Source organism: Patella vulgata, chromosome 2 (assembly GCF_932274485.2).
Source record: "Patella vulgata chromosome 2, xgPatVulg1.2, whole genome shotgun sequence".
NCBI classification, from domain to species: Eukaryota; Metazoa; Mollusca; class Gastropoda; family Patellidae; genus Patella; species Patella vulgata.
Window position 1 is genome coordinate 60,719,640 of NC_065880.2, and position 20,529 is coordinate 60,740,168.

Here is a 20,529-nt window from a genome sequence, read left to right on the forward strand (position 1 = left end):
GGACATTAATAGAATAAGAAGGAATGAAGATAAGGAAGTGAAATTATGGGAATATGTCAAAGTTTGTGGATTTTTAAATTTACATATTTCCAATCCGCCATATGTTATCAATTTTGGTTGTCATAGCAACCAAAAATGGAAAAAATGCAATTCTTACCATTTTCAACACTATTTACCATAACCCAAAACGTCATACCACATTTTAAAGTAAGCAGTTTAAAATATTTGAAACCCATGTAATATCAAATGATATGGATTGTGTAAGTTTGAGAAAAATATGAAGAAGGTTAGGTTGTTACCATAGCAACCGGTTATTTTTTTTCAAAAAAACATTATTTTCCAATAATTATGACATCAATATTGATAATTGTATTATTCAAAAATCACAAGCAATTGGGTAAGATTTTAAAAAATTCGGCTGTAGCAAATTGTTCAATTTGGCAGTTAATAAGACATAAAAAAATATGAAGAAATTAAGATCTTGAAGAGGTATTTTGTTTATAAATAAATATGTTTGGGAATTATTAAAATTACTTATATTTACTCTTGCATATTACTTAATATTTAGTTGTTATAGCAACCAACAATGATAAAAAAAACACCCTCAAAAAGGCAATGTTGTACCATTTTCAATGGTGTTTACCATGACGAACCAAATGATCACAAGCAACATTTTAAGTATGGTACCAGTAAGCATTTTAGCATACATTTACAACCCATGTAATATAAAATATTATGAATTATATAATTTTAGTGAAATATTATGAACTTCTGGTGATTGTCATAGCAACTACATAATTTTAAATAATTTTCACTATCATTGTTCTCAGCATTGGTTTGCTTGGTAGCTTTGATATATACTATTCAAAAAAAGTAGGGGATATTTGATTTTGGGGGCATAATACTAAAATATGCAAATAACTACGAAAAAAGTCACTATAGAACCTAACAGAAGAAACATTTCCAGTTACATGTGACGCCCAAACGCACCAATAGCTACCGCATGGAATGCAGGTGATGCTTGTGATCATCATGGGGGTCCAACCCAAGATTTGCACGACTCTGACTTTGAATGTTACAGTCATTGTGGCATTGAATTCCAGGGTGGAAACATGAGTTTAATTGTTTTAGTGACCAGAAAACAAATTTTGATATGCGTCGGCTTACCCAAAATGAAAGGTTACGTGCCCTTGGCATGCTACAGATCGGCACAACACAGGCGGTTGTGGCGCGGACGATGAATGTTTCTCAGTCTGTCATAAGCAGGCTATGGTCCAGATACCGTGATACACAATCTGTACAGGACAGACCACGCTCAGGTCGACCAAGGGCGACAACTCAAGCCCATGATCGATTTATCCGTACCTTGGCCTTGAGAAATCGTGTCATCACAGCAAATCAGATCAGCGCTCGTCTTCAAACAGACACTGGTGTGAGAGTGAGTGGCCAGACGACTCGGAATCGACTGCATAGGGGTCACCTTCGCGCCCGACGTCCTCGCGTGATCCCTTATTTGAGAGATCATCACATTCAGGCAAGACGTCGTTGGTGTAGGGATCGTCAACACTGGGATAATCGACGCTGGAGCAATGTGATGTTTTCAGATGAGTCAAGGTTCACTGTTGATTTTTTGGACAGACGTAGGAGGGTGTGGCGTTGTCGAAACGAGCGCTTCCAAGACGTTAACGTCATCAGACATGATCGATTTGGGGGTGGTTCTGTTATGGTGTGGGGAGGCATCACTGTTGCTGGAAGAACGGCTTTACATGTTGTTGCAGGGCGTGTTACAGGCCAGTACTACCGGGACAACATCTTGGCAGTCCATGTTGTGCCGTTCGCACGACGTCATGGCCGCCGTTTCATCTTCCAGGATGACAACGCAAGATGTCACAGGGCCAGGATCGTTACAGGTTACCTCCAACAACAGAACATCACCACATTACCTTGGCCAGCACTGAGTCCCGACCTCTCCCCCATCGAGCATGTCTGGGACATGCTTGGACAGAGGTTACGTCAACGCCAACAACGTCCTGCCAATGTCCAAGAACTTGCTGCTGCGTTGCAACAGGAATGGGACAATCTGGACCAAAATGACCTTAGACGTCTCATTAGGAGTATGCCACGTCGGATCAATGCTTGTTTGGCAAACAGAGGAGGATTTACCCGTTACTGACTTGGTTGTGATGCTGTGGTAACTTTGCTGTTTGACCCCGGGTATCATTTTACCCTTATAATGGTCAGTCTGTGCCTTACTTAGTCTAACGATCATTTGGAATAAATCGATGAATGTGAACTTCATTTCATTTTGTCATTTGTTTCTTCGTCAGTTTCATTAGGTGACTTTAATAACACTTAAAAATCAAATATCCCCTACTTTTTTTGAAGAGTATATTATTTTCTACTCAGAAGATTGACCAATTAAAAAATATTCTCTAAAGAGTAGGCTACAGTAAAAGTAGTTACTGATACTCAATGATACTATAGTGATAGGCTATGATTATGGATCTGATGTAGTCATGTTATAAAGGCCTTAGGCCTGGAAGCTACATTTTGACTCAAAGTCAAACAATTGTTTTGTTTTTACTTCACTTTTGAATATTTTTATTATTCCTTCAAATCGGTATGTAGATTATTGAGCAACTTCTGTGATAGAACAGATTAAAGAATAAAATTGCACGTAGCCACTATTTCGACACGTGTTATCTTAAGATGTTCAGACGACCTGGCGCCTCAAATAACCCAACGTTAAAAGAAAGCATGCAGTGTCCACCTTACAACAGGTTCCGTTTTATTTTATAATTTAGCGCACAGTTTAGACCAAAAAGTATTACGATTCGCATTTTGTTATTCTAAATTAATTATGGTTTCGAAATAATATCAATCTAATTTGTCTTATTTAAAAGGGGCTCCTTTATAAAGATAAATGATGTTAGACATCATAAACTAACAAACAATAAGAGAATACTTTATTACAAAAACATTGATGAACTAATCTAAAATCGTAACGGCAATTAACTAACAATACGAATATACTTTACTACAACAACATCAGTGAACTGACCTAATCGGATCGCGATCGGTAATCAACAAAAATCGACGAGTAAAACTTATTTATTCCATACATAATTGTTTATTTAACAATAAGTAATAAGTGTTCAACTGTTTATTTAACGATAAGTACAACTCAGTTAATTGACTGCTATTATAATAACAAGGGGATGAAACAGCCCGGGATGAAATATTAGGATGGGATGAAACAGCCCGGGGTGAAACGGTTGTGGGATGAACTGACCCGCATCCATTTTTTTAAATGGATAATGGATAACAATACTACGGTATCCTTTTGATACGGTTTGAAGCCATTCCTATAGCTTTGTCTGAAAATGAGTTGGAAGGCTATGTTCATTCATTGTTTTGTTTTAACTTCACTTTTGAATTTTCATTATTCATTCAAATCCGTATGACTCTTCTTCCTTTTTATTTTGAACATTTTCATCAATGTGAATATCAAATCAACAAGGCCTTGTCGGTAATTTCAATTTGTTTAACTGGCCAATAAATATAGAGCCCCTATAATTAGGTGTTCAATATATTTACCAAAAAGAACAAAGAATTAAAATTATAATAATCAGTATGACAACTATAATGCTAAATTATTTAATAAAATGTTATTGAGACAATTGGTATACGTATCGACATGACTGACCTAATTCTATCTATGTCGGTTCCATCATCTCAACCTCAATGCCTCAAACGAAAAATCCAGAATCTGTGCCATTTTTTAAATTATTCTTAGCTAGTATAAAATTCTTTTGTTGTTCAAACTTTATTTGGGTATAATTTCCTTTTAAGTGGATAGAAATTGTATGTATTATCCGTATTAAGTTGTCTTCCCTCACAGCTGTGGAATGTAATAATGGCTCTCCGAGACCTGTGTTGATATTTTCTGGTTTCAATTCCATTCGTGTGCAGAGTAAATGCTTTAAAATAGGCATGAATAATTCACCGAACAGCAAATTTTTTATTCCAGAACATTGAAATACTCAACCCCATTTCATTTCACATTGAAATACTCGTCAATGCTACTGAATATTTCAATTGTTGTTGAAAAACATTTGGTGTTAAATGTAAAGACGTGTTGTAGCTGGGAGAAAATTTCCGTTCAGTGTAGAAGCGCGGGAATATGAGTCACGTGATGTCAACACAGTCGCCCTTGCAAAACGCGTGAAAATAAATGGAATTAACAATTTTTGGGCAAGTCCTTTATTCATATAACATAACGCGTACTTCATAAATGAACATTCCGCTGCATTTCGATGTAATTTACCGCGAATATGGGTCTTGGGAACTTGAAATACAGTTTTTCTTCGCCGTGTCTTATGACGTCAGAACACGAAACACTACAAGGTTTATTCGTTCACAAAAAATCACGTTGTATACCATTTTCAAGTGCTCGGCGTCGGCACTTAACATGCTCCAATTTTATTGATTTTAATAGCATCGAACGGCAATAAAACCAACTCTCGATCGGTAGGGGGTGGAATCTTGACAAATTGCCTCATAAAAAGTGAGCGTGAATTGTTATTTCAACTTGAAAAATATACATTGTATTTTTAAATGCCAACATTCCACCCCCAAATGATTGAAAGGTAGTTCAATTATCTTTCTAATGGTATCGAAATGAAAAAAAATATATTAATAATAACAAGTGCCGCCGAGCACTTGAACTTCCAAAAATTCTTTTTCAGACCTCCCTATATGCCTGTGTGGAACCACATTCCACAAGATTGTCGACTTAGAATAATTTTGATACAGTGTTTTGGGTCTGTGGTGTTTTTCACCACAAGAGTTCCACAAGAAATTGGACTTAGATAAAAAAAAAAAAAAAAAAAAATTTTCAAAAGTTTCTTCTCAGACCTCCCTATATGGCTGTGTGGTACAACATTCCACAAAATTTTCGACTTAGAATAATTTTGATACAGTGTTTTGGGTCTGTGGTGGTTTTTTTACCACAAGAGTTCCACAAGAAATTGGATTTACAAAAAATATCATTTTTTTCAAAAAATTCTCCTCAGACCTCCCTATGTGCCTGTGTGGTACCACATTCCACAAGATTTTCGACTTGGATAATAAAAATTATTTTTTTCAAAAATTTCTTCTCAGACCTCCCTATATGGCTGTGTGGTACCACATTCGACAAAATTTTCGACTTAGAATAATTTTGATACAGTGTTTTGGGTCTGTGGTGTTTTTCACCACAAGAGTTGAATGGCATGCCCCTAAGACTACTCGTTGCTTTCTTAATTCCAGATAGTATCAAATTTGTATAATTTTACTTTTTTGGAAGGGAGATAATAACCTGCGGTCATATTAATGAGTCTATTTCTTTCAAGTAAATATGTCTGTAATTCTCAATAAGGCTGTTGAACATGAATGCTTTTTTCTAAAACTAGATTGAAATTCATAATATAGTTGTATTTTTCAAAAAATTCTGTAATTTGAGAACTAATGTGTTCTTCGAATTTTGATAACGTGGGAAATACAGAAATGGGTCTACAAGTATTTGTGACCGGCCGCATCTAAATGGGTCGGAATGCAGGAGAATCAATAATGAGATAAAGACAAAATAAGTGAAAATATTGATTTCGAAAGAAATTGAGATTTTCACAAAAATGAGTCAAAAATATATTATTTACTATCTATCGACACTAAAGATCAAAATAGCAATAAAATATTTTAAAACACCTGTATTTGAACGTTTTGTAAGAGTACCGTATTCTTAAATCTGTCCTATTTCTCAAAATTCTCGTCGAAATTAGTTATTTTTCTTCGCTCGCAGTGGGATGACCGGTCATTCCTCTTGCATACAATTGGCATCGTTGTAAAGCGGAGCATCTCTAGTTTATAAATATGATCAAAATATTGTTGATGAATTGATTTTGAACGGATACAATCAAGTTTTAAAACCCTCCAAAAATATAAATAAACTCCGCCTGTTGCCATGCTGTCCACGCAACTCCTTTGCTGATTGGCCCGGACACCGCGTGCAAGACATTATCGATAAATATTTGGTTTTGGCAATGTTTTTGGGTACCTACATGCGATTCACTCTGATAAGTGGCAGAAAAAAAAAAATTAATTCTGATCATATAGATTGCCGTTGAGTGTTAATCGAAACCACGTGGCTGATGATGTTAATTAATCGACAAGCGGATGTGTGGCATTGAGTAATACTATTACTAATCAAATGTCACGGGTCAATGATAAAGCCGTCGACAACTCATTATTTACTCCGAATAATAAATCCAAGTGGTGATTGTTTGATATCTCATATCATCTTTAAAAAAATAATCTATAGGCCTTAAATGGAAATAAACAAAATGGCCAATAATGTTCTTTTCACAGGGAATTTTATTGATAGCTGAATTTCGTTTAACGTTGCTTCTTCATACGGCATGCAAAGTAAGGAATGCATTTGGGATATTATTGTTTAAAATTCTCTTATCACAATGGGTCGAAAAAATGAGAACGACCGAGGCGAAATGCGACGATTCTCGAGTCTGCCATTGAGTATCCTCTGAATAATGTTGATATTTACATCAAAGCCAAAATGCACGAAAGTGAACGTAAGCATAGACTATGAAATTGACATTTCTATAGGGACTCATATTTTGATGATGTCACGGTACCTGAAAATAATAATAGACCTATTCTAAAGCAAACATGGATAGGATAAACCAGCACGCTGCAGTTTACATCAACCCTTTCTTGAAGTGTCAGTATCGTACACACAAAATCTTCTTTTAATTCACATGTTAAATGAACACGCGTACACCTGTTGCGGCTTCTTTGATGATTATCCAATCAACAATCTTAATCTCCTGACCACTAGCTGGCACTAAGGTGCCAATTAATTGATGAGTTAATCTCACTAAAGTTATATTATACACAACAGACTACTAATGTATAGATTGTTCTTCGGTATAACACTATCATGTGAATATTATGCCGTATGTGTTGTGGATCTTTCGTTACGAAAGGAGTGCATTTATTACGATTTTCGTCGTCAGCACCATTGAAATCCTAAATAAAAAACGTATTAAACAACAAAATATTGCAAATAAATTGCGGAAATAGTCGGATCAAATTTTTACAATTTTCGTCTTCAGCACCCCTGAAAACCCATGGAAAGATATATTCAACGACAAAAACAGCAGATAAATGGCCTTGTTGCTATGGGATTTTGTTTTGCAACATACCAAATCTTTAACTTGCTTTTTCTCAAAACTTACTTTTGTGAGTTGGGTAGCTTCTAATAGACACAGCTCAGTCAATTTTTGCCCAATTCAAACAGACTATACATCAAATTGAAGGTAATGAGTTGGAGAATGTGAAAATAACAATAACTCAATTTTCAAAATTTCCTCATTGTGACTCAATATGCTGTGGGGGGTCACATTTGGTAGATGCTTGTCTTCCTCGTCTTTTCACAATATTTATTGGTAAGGGGGCTATATACAGGCTTAATATCATCGGTAACATTGGTAAAATATCTATTCATAATATCAGCAACATCAGATAAATCACCATATTCCTTATCTGATTTTATAGACATCGGTTAGGTACAATTTGTTTTATTTCCCATAGCATTGTTCAAAAAATTTCCAAATATGTTTTGAGTCGTTTTTTCTTTGGAATGGCAGTTGATACATTGAGACTTAGAACTTGTGATTAAATTTTTGGTTTTGTTTTGCTATACTGAATACGAATAAAGGAAATGAGAATATATACTAAGAGCAGTTTCAACTATTCACACAACAATTTTTTGAAAAAAATGATTTTTTTCCTATGTCCAATTTCTTGTGGAACTCTTGTGGTAAAAAACCCCACAGACCCAAAACACTGTATCAAAATTATTCTAAGTCGAAGATCTTGTAGAATGTGGTACCACACAGCAAAATAGGGAGGTCTGAGAATTATTTTTTGAAAAAAATTATATTTTTTCTATAGGACAGCTGTCTAGACATTCAGATGAGAAGAAAAACCGAGGTCCCGTGTACACATTGGAATTCAATATAAGAGTAGGCCGCAGTGCTTTTGTCCGGGCAAAATTTCCCTTATAGCACACGGTTTGGTCTATGCTCGTCTAAATTAGCCCAGTTCGGAGCAAAACAGGACATTCAACCCCATTTCATTTCATTTCATGATCAACCGTATGAATTTACGCTTAAGAATGCCATATTGAATTAAGTACTTTACCCTATTTTTTCTTCTTTTTTTTTTTTAATATTGACCTAATCAGTTTATTACTGTTTTTCACCCGCCCCCTCCCCTCACCGAACCAAATCCTTACTAGACAAAACATAACCATTGTATAACCAGATACTCTTTCTTCTTTCTTTCTTTTCAACTAGAGAGAGAAATGGGGTTTAACGTCCACTCAACACAACTAGGTCATTTCGGGACTAACATATGGTTTAATTTTATTTCAATAATTTGCTTGCGCATAGGGGTCTTTAGTAGTGAGAGGAAACCGGAGGACCCGGAGAAAACCCACGAGGATGGACAGGCGACCCTACTCCTTGTCACGTACAACCGGGGATTCGAAACCACCCCAGTCGACTCAATGACAGACTTTATGATACAGCGTGCGCACGCTAACCATTAAACCATCTAACCCCCCTTTTCAACTAAAGGAATGAACAACAAAATAAAGACAAAATCAACCACCATACCGGACAACAAAACCAAATGGAAGGAAGAATGGTCCAGGTCATACACTCACCAACAAGCCCCAAGGAAGAGTTGCACCGCCCTGCCATTCAACCGGACAAATCGACCAGACTGACGAAAACGACCTAAATGTACATAATTCATCCAAATTAATGTCTGTTTTGTCAAATGTCCGTATTGCATGCCTGTCTGTTTATGCTTGTCTTAATGTTCGTCCATGTTCATGTATGTTTTGTCACAAATTCGTCTGTCAATCTCTACTGTCACTCATTAATAGTTTGGACATGTTATCTCATGTCTCGTTCTGTTATCTATTGTCTTCTGTACATATATGTAAAAACCTAATTATCCTTTTTCCACTAATCACATTGTAAATATTTCACTATGTATATATAATTGTCTGCGATATCACCTCGATTGGCTGAAATATGAACTGGTTTACACAGGTTTAGGGAAAGCAAAGGACGGTGATAAGCTATCTCCTTTTAAATATTTCTGGTATGCACTTAGATAATTTGATTTGCCCCCACCCCATAATATTCAACATGATATAGCTAGGGAATGAAGGGTAATTACCTGTTTCAGTATAAGAAGAATTGGAGGAATCAAATTCTGATTGATGACAGCTTGTATTTGTTCTGAATTACCAGCTGTTATATTAGATAATGTCCATGCCGCTTCTTTCTGTATATTTATTTTAGGATGATTCAACAGACGGGTAAAAGCTGGAAGGGCATTAGCTTCCAATACAGCCTGAAAACATTTTATGTACAATATTAATTAAACATGAGAGACACTACTATATATGTAGTCTTGCTTCTTCAATTCAATCATTTTCAAGTTCAAAACATCTGCTAAATATCTTGCAAAGGTAAATTCACAAACAAATAAAAATTTAAAGGCTTTTATGTATGTATAGAGGTGTTCTGCCTTTATTTTTAGAGCACAATAACCAGCGGCTGCCAGGCAGGATATGCCCACATTTTGCAAGAGATGTATAGAACAAGCTAAAAAGAAAAACGTTTTTTTGTACAATCAGGGTCGATAATCCAGAAAGTTATGGTCTGAAATGCGCAAATATCAAAAGCGACTGAGATTTTTGGAATATAAAGATATGTTTTAAGTTTCATCAAAATTGGATAAAAATTGTGACCTCTAGAGGGTCCATAACCTTTGAATTACATACTTATATACAATTTGCATACAAAGAGCGGCCATTTTGTCGGCAGTTTCATTTCGATTTTCCCAAAATTCCAATTCAACCTTCATTATCTAAACGGTTTTTAAAATCGAAAAATAAAATGCGACCTCTAGAGAATCCACAAGCTAAAATTGTGATTTTTCGACCAATCAGGGACAATAATCAAGGAAGTTACGATCCGATATGCGCGAATATCGAAAGGAACCAAGATATTTGGATTATAAACATTCATTTCAAGTTTCATCAAAATCGGTTTAAAATTGTGACCTCTATAGTGTCCACTAGCTAAAAATGTGATTTTTCGTACAATCAGGGGCCATAATTCATGAAGTTTTGATCCAATATGTGCGAATATCGAAAGCAACCAAGATCTTTGGGTTATAAACATGCATTTCAAGTTTCATCCAAATGGGCATGAATTCACGAAATTCAAATTCAACCTTCATTCCGGTGTAACGGTGATATAATCAAACGTTTTTTGAAATCAGATAATAATTGTAACCTTCAGAGGGACCACAAGCGGAAAAAGGCAATTTTTCATACAATCAGGGGCCATAATTCAGGAAGTTACGACCCGATATGCGCAAATTATTATTATTATTATTATTGTTCGATTTATATAGCGCTTCATTACACATGAGTGTTTCTAAGCGCATTCACAACAAAACAGTTCAAAAACATTTTTGAAATAAGTAGGTTTTTAAGTTAGTCTTAAAGCTTTGGATGGAAGAGGACTCTCTAAGAGTTTTTGGAAGATCATTCCACATTTTTGCTGCTTTGGGTTATAAACATGCATTTCAAGTTTCATCAAAATCGGATTAAAATTGTAACCTCTACAGGGTCCACAACCTTGATACCATATTTTTACACTATTCGCGTATAAGCAGTGGCCGTTTTGTCGTCAGTTTTGGTCCGATTTTCATGAAATTCTAACTGAACCTTCATTACGGTGTAACGGTGATATACTAAAACGTTTTTTTTTTAAATCGGATAAAAATTGTGAAGGTGATATAATAATATGTTTTTTTTTTATATCGGATAAAAACCATGACCTCTATAGGGTCAACAAGCTAAAAACGTGATTTTTCGTACAATCAGGGGCCATAATTCAGGAAGTTACGGTCCGATATGCGCGAATATCGAAAGGAACCGAAAATCTTTGGGTTATAAACTTTCATTTCAAGTTTCAACAAAATCGGATCAAAATTATGACCTCTAGAGTGTCCACAAGCTAAAAACGCGATTTTTCGTACAATCAGGGGCCATAATCCATTAAGTTAAGGTCCAATACATGCCAATATCAAAAGGAACCAAGATCTTAGGGAGATAAACCCATATTTTAAGTTTCGTTGAAATTGGATAAAAATTGTGACCTGTAGAGTGTCCACAAACAAATTGTGGACGGACAAACAGGGGTGACGGCATAATACGTCCACATGAAAATGTGGGCGTATAAAAACAGAAGTTTTTTTTATTGAACAGGAACATCTTTAGCTGAGATTTTAAAGGAGTCAATGGTTCTAATGTAAGGGAATGAATTCCATAAGAGAAGAACAGAGACCGAGAAAGATCTTTTTGGGATTTCAAGATTCACTGATGGTTGATTCAGAAATTGTTTATTTGTGGGTCTAAGAGTTCTTGTGGATTTGTATGGAGTGAACAGATCTTTGATATATTTTGGTGATTGATCATGTAACACCTTGAAAGTCAACAGCAATATTTATAACTTGATTCGCTGTTGAACTGGGAAACCAAGCCGAAAATACCGATGAACTTTCTTGGCCAACAATGTAATCAAACCCGCGACCCCCGAGCTAGTGTCTTACTCACTTAGCCACCATGGCTCCTTGTGTGAAGATGGAAATAAGAGGAACAAACAGATTTGATGTGGGAGCTAAAGACATTGTGCAAACTAGAACTGCACCAATGTTATTGGCTTCTGGAGACTGAGCAAGACTTTCGTGTTGAAATTTGAGAAATGAAATGGGTTAACGTCCTACTGTTCTGCTCCGAACTGGGCTAATGAAGACTGGCATACATTGTGGTATGAGGGAAATTTTGCACGGACAGCAGCACTATGGCCTACTCTTATATTGAATTCCAACTGTCAAGGGATCTTTTACGTGCATGCCAATGTGAACACAGGACCTTGATTTTTTGTCCCATCCGAATGACTACACAGCTGTCTTTGTCAGCTGTCCTGCACCACTGAAATTTAAGAGACGGCATTAATTTACTAAGTAGTTGTTTTGTTCCAATTACAAGATGCTCAGTTTTTTCAGGATTTAGTTTCAGAAAGTATAATGTCATCCGTAATTAACCTGATTTCTTCCAAACAGTTTTCAATATTACTTAAAGCCAAACTAGTGAATTTGTTGATTGAAGGAGGTATCATCGGCATACAAGTCACTATTAAGACAAAAATTTTCAGCTATTTTCATTAATGGTTGGGTGATGAACAGTACAGGGCCTAAAACCCATCCTTGGGGCACACCACACATCATAGGGACCTTAACAGATTTAATGTCAACAATTTTGACTTATTGTTTTCTTTTTTCTAGGCTCAAAACAGTGCCTTGAACCCCTATTTCTTCCTGCAGAGCTTGGAGAAGGTCTTCGACATCAAGTGTGTCAAAGGCGCCCGACTATGTTCGTATTAACTCGTGTCAAAGGCACCCGACTATGTTCGTATTAACTCACGTTTGTTTAATTACTCACAATATTTTTACATAGTGACACAAGGAATACTTACCGATTAACTTAAATACTCACCTTGTGATTATTACCGACCATTTATAGGAATACTAAGGCACGGTGCAAGTACCGACGAGTTTACATGACTACTGACAACACGTATATTTCTCACAAGTATCCATGAATAGTAACCACAATTAACTTATTCTACTTGATTTAAGGATATTCTAACATAGAACCCAGTTTGTCAATACTTAGATCAGTTCTACACACGCATCTTGCTGTGTTGTAAGGTCCATGATGTGATGTATGAAAATATTGTTGTACAATTTCTATCTATATATAGTATTAGTAAATTCAATCCCATCGTCTACTAACAAGAATCATTAATCTATGGTTTGAAAAAGATTTGTCAATAAATTACTCCACATTTTTTATGTGAGGGTTTATAATTCCTTTTTTTTTTTTTAAAACTATGCATACCTGTGTTTGATGATCATCTCCAGTAACAATATTACCAATAGATCGTAATGCAGGTGTTAATACAGATGCTTCGGCTGATCCTAATAATTCTACTAAACGTGGTATAACATCTAAAAGAATAGAAATTAAAATATTTTAATCTTAAAAGTATATCTTAACAAGTCAACAGAAATCTCTCTCTCCCCCATTGCTGGATTGGCTTCGGATACTTGAGCTTTTGAGGGAGTGTGTCTGTTCTTCCCGTTCAATCATATTCCTGAAGCAATGCCCGAGAATCCCTCTGGCCATTGCTGGATTGGCTTCTGATACTTAAGCTTTTGAGGAAGTGTGTCTATTCCTCCCGTTTAAAAAAATCTATCCCAAGTACAGCAACATGACAGCCCTTTGTTTCATCTGGGGTCTTCCCTAAAACTTTGGACAGTGATTTAAGGTATTAACCAGCGGCTTCCAGGCAGGATACGCCCACATTTTGCAAGAGATGGATAGAGAAGCTAAAAACAAACAGGATTTTTTGTACAATCAGGGGCAATAACATACATGCCAACTATTCCGATTTTGTCGGAATCATTCCGATTTTCTGAGTCTCATTCTGAATTCCGATTTTACTCTTTATAATTCCGTTTTTTAAAATTTATTGGAAGAAATTTATTATATTTCATTCCTGACCTTTTTGATTGATAAAATCCCTCTCGTTTTATTTTTACATTGACGACTGTCTCAGCATTCTCGCTGTTTGTTGTGAATCTGATGGTGATACAGTTTATCGTAGTATGGGTCGGTAAAACAACGAAAATAGTCAAGAACATGTGTCATGTTTTCCTTATTAATATCAATATAAAATGGAATAAGCTATTATGTCTGGACTAATCAAGATCAAAATGTCATGTGGTTATTTCCGTCATTTGCCGTGTCTTATTTGCATAATTCGCGGTAAAACGACAGAAATAGCCGAAAACATGTCTCCAGTTTTCTCGATTATTATTAATATAAAATGGAATAAGCTAATATGGCTGGACTAATCGAGATTAAAATGTCATGTGGTTATTTCGTCATAGGCCGTGCCTAATTTGCATACTTCGCTGATATTATTTGCTATGCGGAGCCATTCTCGCATACACTCTTACAGTACACGGCGGGTTTACCGTTAGTTGCCAGTAACGTTGTTGTTTCTTCCTTAGCCATATTTCCTTCTGACTTGATAAAAAATGTTTTCAAGCTGTTTTTGATGTGTGAAAAAACAAATTACAATTATAAATAAAACCCAGTATAAATAATTTACGACTTCTACTTCCATGTCGGTCGTCAAGACAAACAAAATGGCTTCCAAAACAAATGTCAGACAAAAATACCGGGAAACTTACGGCAAAGAATTTCCAGGAACCATTAAACCTCAGATGCATGGACCTAAATCACCAGCTGTTTTTATCCAATAATACAAGGTACTGCTTTAAATAGGTGCTAATTTCTCAAAATTTTCTTGGGGCCCTTAACCCCACGCCCTTCAAGCCTCCGGCGCTCACGGTGCTTCGCCCCGATCGAACTTGGACCTGCGGTCCTCGCTCTACCCTCAATACAAGGCATTCTGATTTTCAATCTCCTCAGGTTGGCATGTATGCAATAATCCAGAAAGTTATGGTCTGAAATTCCCAAATATCAAAAGGGATAGATCTTTGGGATATAAAGATTTTAAGTTTCATCAAAATCGGATAAAAAATTGTGACCTCTAGAGGGTCCACAACCTTCGTAGTATACTTTTACACAATTTGCGTGCAAAGTGCGGCCATTTTGTTGGGCAGTTTCATTTCGATTTTCCCGAAATTGGAATTCAACCTTCCTCATTGTGGAATGGTGATATAGTTAAACGGTTTTTAAAATCAGAAAAAAAAATTGTGACGTCTAGAAAATCCGCATGCTAAAAATGCGATTTTTCGAATACTCAGGAGCCATAATCCAGGAAGTTACGTTCGGATATAAGCGATTATCAAAATGAACCAAGATTTTAGTGTGTAATGGTGATATATTCAAAAGTTTTTTTTTAAATCAGATAAAAATTGTGACCTTTACATAGACCGCAAGCTAAAAACGTGATTTTTTGTACATTCAAGGGCCATAATTCAGGAAGATACGATCCGATAAGCGCGAATATCAAAAGGAACCAAGATCTTTGGGTTATAAACATGTATTTCAACTTTCATCAAAATCGGATCAAAATTGTGACCTCTAGAGGTTATACAACCTTGATTTACCAGATGTTTACACTATTTGCGTACAAGGGGTGGCCATTTTGTCCAGCAGTTTTGGCCCTATTTTCACGAAATTCGAAGTCAACAAACATTACGGTGTAACAGTGATATATTCAAGCATTTTTTTAAATCGGATAATAATTGTGACCTCTAGAGGGTCCACAAGCTAAAAACGTGATTTTTCCGTACAATCAAGGGCCATAATTCAGAAAGTTACGGTCCGAAATGCGCGAATATCGAAAGGAACCAAGATCTTTGGGTTATAAACTTGCATTTCAAGTTTCAACAAAATCGGATAAGAATTGTGACCTCTATAGGGTCGACAACCTTGATATACCATATTTTTACGCTATTTGAGAACGATGGGCGGCCATTTTGTCAGTCAGTTTTGGTCCGATTTTCATGAAATTCAAACTAAGCCATCCTTTGGGTGTAACGGTGATATATTAAAACGTTTTTTTAAATCAAATCAAAATTATGACCTCTATAGGGTCCACAAGCTAAAAACGCAATTTTTCGTACAATCAGGGGCCATAATTCAGGAAGTTATGGTCCGATATGCGCGAAGATCGAAAGGAACAGAGATCTGTGGGTTATAAATATATATTTCAAGTTTAAACCAAATCGGATAAAAATTGTGACCTCTATAGGGTCCACAACCTTGATATACCATATTTTTATGCTATTTGAGAACGATGGGCGGCCATTTTGTCAGTCAGTTTTGGTCCGATTTGCACGAAATTCAATCTCAGCCATCCTTTGGGTGTAACGGAGATGTACTAAAACGTTTTTTTAAATCGGATAAATATTATGACCTCTATAGGGGCCACAAGCTAAAAACAAGATTTTTCGTACAACCAGGGGCCATAATTCAGTTAGTTATGGTTCGATATGCGTGAATATCGAAAGGAACCGAGATCTTTGGGTTATAAACACATATTACAAGTTTCAACAAAATCGGATGAAAATTGTGACCTCTACAGTGTTCACAAGCTAAAACGAGAGTATTAGTACAATCAAGGGCCATAATCCATGAAGTTACAGCCCGATACATGGGAGATAAACCTATATTTCAAGTTTCGTTGAAATCGGATAAAAATTGTGACCTATAGAGTGTTCACAAACAATTGTGGGCGGACGGACGGACAGGGCCGACGACAATATACGTACACATGAAAATGTGGGCGTATAAAAAAAACTGTCCAAGCCATTATATTGTAATCAGAGAAATGTTCAAACAATGAAATGTAATAAACAAGACGAGAGTATAAGCATTACCATTATTTATTATCACTAGGGCTGCAACGATTCACGACTACCTCGATTCGGTTCGATTATCGATTTTAACCATTTGATTCGATTATTTTCGATTCAATTATCAGCTACAATAACCAGTAATTTTACCTTCCAGTGTTTGCTTGACTATGGGTAATAATCGCTAAACACGAAAATATCCGAAGATAATGACTGGAATTATCAGCTAATGAGATCGTTTAGAATTTATATAACGATTACCGAAGCTATTGACCTAAATTAACATCCAATGAACATTCGGTACGTCACCAATTTTAAATAAATTAACTTTCGTCAGCATACGGAAATTGTTTTAAAGGGAGGTCACTCTGTTTTAGTTATGTTTTCGAGTGACATTCGTGTTTTGTTAAATAACGTAAACAAGCCAACAGTGAGGCTGATGTCCCCCGCCGAAATCCCAAAATAAATAGATGACACACATTAATTTATTGCACATTTATTTTTTTTTTTAAAAGTATCAAGCAATCAAACTATACACTAAGTTTCATCACTCTCTATCAGATAGAATCAAGATTATCTTGTCCCAAAGCATTGACCAATGAAATTGATTAGCTCTGCTTAGCTTCAGCTCGAAATGTTAGTCAAGACATTCACCTAATGAACATCTACATCAAGTCTAAAAATTCTATCTCAATTAAAAGCAGAGTTGTTATGTTCAAAAGTCTTGACCAATCAAATTGCTTATCGCTCATTAGCCTTAAGCAGAAAATTCTCACCATCAAAATTAGTCAAGGTAATGATATAATGAATCTATATTCGGAGTTCCATCGCTCTCATTTCATTATAACCAAAGTTATCGTGTCTCAAAGCATCAACCAATCAGATTGCTTATTTCTGCTTACCTCAAGCAGACAATATTCATCATAGAACTCCATCAAGGCATTCACCTAATGAACGCCTACACCAAGTTTAACCATTCTACCTCAATTAGGAGAGTTATTGTGTTCCAAAGTCTCGACCAATCAAATTGTTTATCGCTCTGCTTACCCTCAGCAGAAAATATTCATAATCCAGTCAATGTATTGATGTAATAAAGCTATACACCAAGTGTCCTCACCCTCACTTAATTAGAACTAAAGTTATTGTGTCCGAAAATTCTCATCTTCGAACTCCATCAAGGCATTCATCTAATAGACACTTATACCAAGTGTGAACATTCTAGCTCAATTAGAATAAGAGTTATTTTGTTCCAAAGTCTTGACCAATCAAATTGCTTATCGCTCTGCTTACCCTGAGCAGAAAATGCTCATTATTGACATTACCAAACTTAGTCAAGGTATTGATGTAATGAAACTATACACCAAGTTTCATCACTCTCACTTAATTAGAACTAAAGTTATCCTTCCAAAAGCATCAACCAATCAAATTGCTTATCTCTGCTTACCCTAAGCAGAAAATGCTTATCTTCGAACTCCATCAAGGCATTGACCTTATAAACCCCTACACCAAGTTTGAAGATTCTAGGTCAAGTAGAAGGAGAGTTATTGTGTTCCAAGGTCTCGACCAATCAAATTGCTTATGGCTCTGCTTACACTGAGCAGAAAATGCTCATTATCGAACTTAGTCAAGGTATTGATGTAATAAAACTATACACCAAGTTTCATCACTCACTTTATTAGAACTAAAGTTATCGTGTCCCAAAGCATCAACCAATCAAATCGCTTATCTCTGCTTACCCTAAGCCGAAAATGCTCATCTTCGAACTCCATCAAGACATTGACCTAATAAACACCTACACCAAGTTTGAACATTGTAGATCGTGGATCGAACCGAGACGGCTAGTGTCGGTTATCGGTGCACCGAACTGAATCGTTGCAGCTCTAATTGTCACATTGATGTTTATATGTGTTCATAATTAAACGTTTTAATTAAATCATAATGTATGCATTATGTGCTTTATTTTTCATCGAATTAGCATCTGGTATTAGCCAAAACATCCACTGCTACACGCATATAGCTTTGCTCCAATAATGATAGTTCGTGGAATAATTTCATGGGGTTTTAAAAGAAACAGTCATTGGATGGAATTTAAGACTGTGCTTGGGTTGAACTAACTATCACTAACAAGTTTACTCACACCCCAAGCTGATAATTTTAACCATTAATCAATATTCTATTCATATCCAAGCCAATGATGATATATAAGAAAGAGTCTGAATTGATAAGAAGTCTGAATTGATAAGACATTGTTTATCAATATGTCTAATATTACTACGCCTCGTAAAGTTCTTACACCCACTCGAAAAGTTTTGACACTTGAAGAATGTGTCAAAGTGATACAGTTATCAAATGACGGTAAAAGTGGTTGTGTAATCGCTAAAATAGTTCAGGTGGGTGGGAAATACTCAAATTCACAGCAAAGAAAGGCAGAAATTTTAGACGATTTTGAAAATAATTCATCACCTCACAAGAAGTGCATGAAAAGATCGACAGGTAATGAAGACATTAACGATTTGGTCTGGAAAATTTTCCAGGATTGTAGGGCTCGCAATGCCCCTATAAATGGACCCTTACTACAGGCAAAAGCCTTAAAATTTTGGGGGGCCAGAGATCCAGTATTACTAAACAAACATGTATACACGACTACTTTGAATTAACAACTAGATAAAAAGTACATCAATAAAAAATATATGCAATCTTCATCTTTATTTTTTGTGGTAGGGGTTGGGGCAATATTGGATACCTCTAGTCAAAGAGCACCTCCATTAAGCAAGCATTTTTAAATTTCCCTTGGGTGCTTGCTTAATACAAGTTCTACTGTATATAATGTGTATTATAAACCAAAGTTACATATGGAATTATCAAAACAGAACAATAATATTTAAAGATAGGTTGCCAGGCAACGAAACATACGCCCGCAGCAGCTATATACTTTTTTCGGTAATGAAACATTAATAATACATTAAAATCTGATTAAGAGTAACAACTCATTATGTAATTATCAGAAAACCATTAGAATTTGTTTGGTTTTTATAAAGTTCATGCCCCATGCTAATGTTTAGTATAGAGGGTTCTCGCTGACATCACTGAGACGCTGTCCGCCATATTGGTAGACAAACAAAAGAGCGCTAAATATAGACATAACGACATCCGTGACATTTTTGCTTGAATGAAGTTAACAGGCCCGATCGATTGACAACAAATTGTGATATTACCATAATGCCTTCCTTTTGTGCAGAAATCATTTTATTGGCTACCGAAAGTAATTGAACATCAAGGTGACATAACTAAGGAACTGTCAAAACAACGGTGAGATAAATGGCTGTCAAACATCTCCAGAGCTGACATAAAACAGGACAGCCTGGTCAATATACGAGTGTGTTCAGATCATTTTATTACAGTAAAAACGGAAACCATTGAATGTATATCAGTTTATATACATTCATATTACAGTATTATATGAGTTCTGACCCACTTGTGTCAATTTCTGGATCCCAAATGTTAGCGATTTTGCTCCTTGAAATCCAGACTGGATACCATCTGTTAAATTAGGTCATGACAAACGTCTCATGTCCCCACTACCAACTGATGCAGCTTCTAGGTATTCCCGTAATTTGGAAAGATCAACCATAGTAAGGCAGCATTGACACTGCAACAACTTCAAAAACATGACCCTGTTCTTGAAAAGATGGAAGGTGAGACTGGTGTTGCCACTCAGACTTCTTTAAACATGGACCTTATAACAGCTACGGAGTCAGAGGTCCAACGTCTTCGAGAAAGTAAAATATTACACAGGTTTACCAAATTACATTGTACTGATGACCCTGTTCAAGTTTCTGGAGCCATGTATTGTATACACTGGTAGAAGTTTGCTTTCTAAGTTTCAACAAATGTTGCTTATTTTGGTTAAACTTAGGTTAA

The 20,529-nt window shown here is 35.9% G+C and overlaps 1 protein-coding gene across 3 annotated transcripts in view; it reads right to left on the reverse strand.

Moving 5' to 3' along the window:
- Positions 1-20,529, reverse strand: part of LOC126811195 (importin subunit alpha-1) — a 184,175-nt gene that overhangs the window by 41,259 nt on the left and 122,387 nt on the right. For all 3 annotated transcript variants that reach the window (XM_050536760.2, XM_050536759.2, XM_050536758.2), the window contains exons 8-9: positions 13,112-13,221; positions 9,310-9,486 (exon numbers count right to left, since the gene is read on the reverse strand). In XM_050536760.2, the coding sequence (XP_050392717.1) occupies positions 9,310-9,486; positions 13,112-13,221 (287 nt within the window). The remainder of the gene's footprint in view (positions 1-9,309; positions 9,487-13,111; positions 13,222-20,529) is intronic.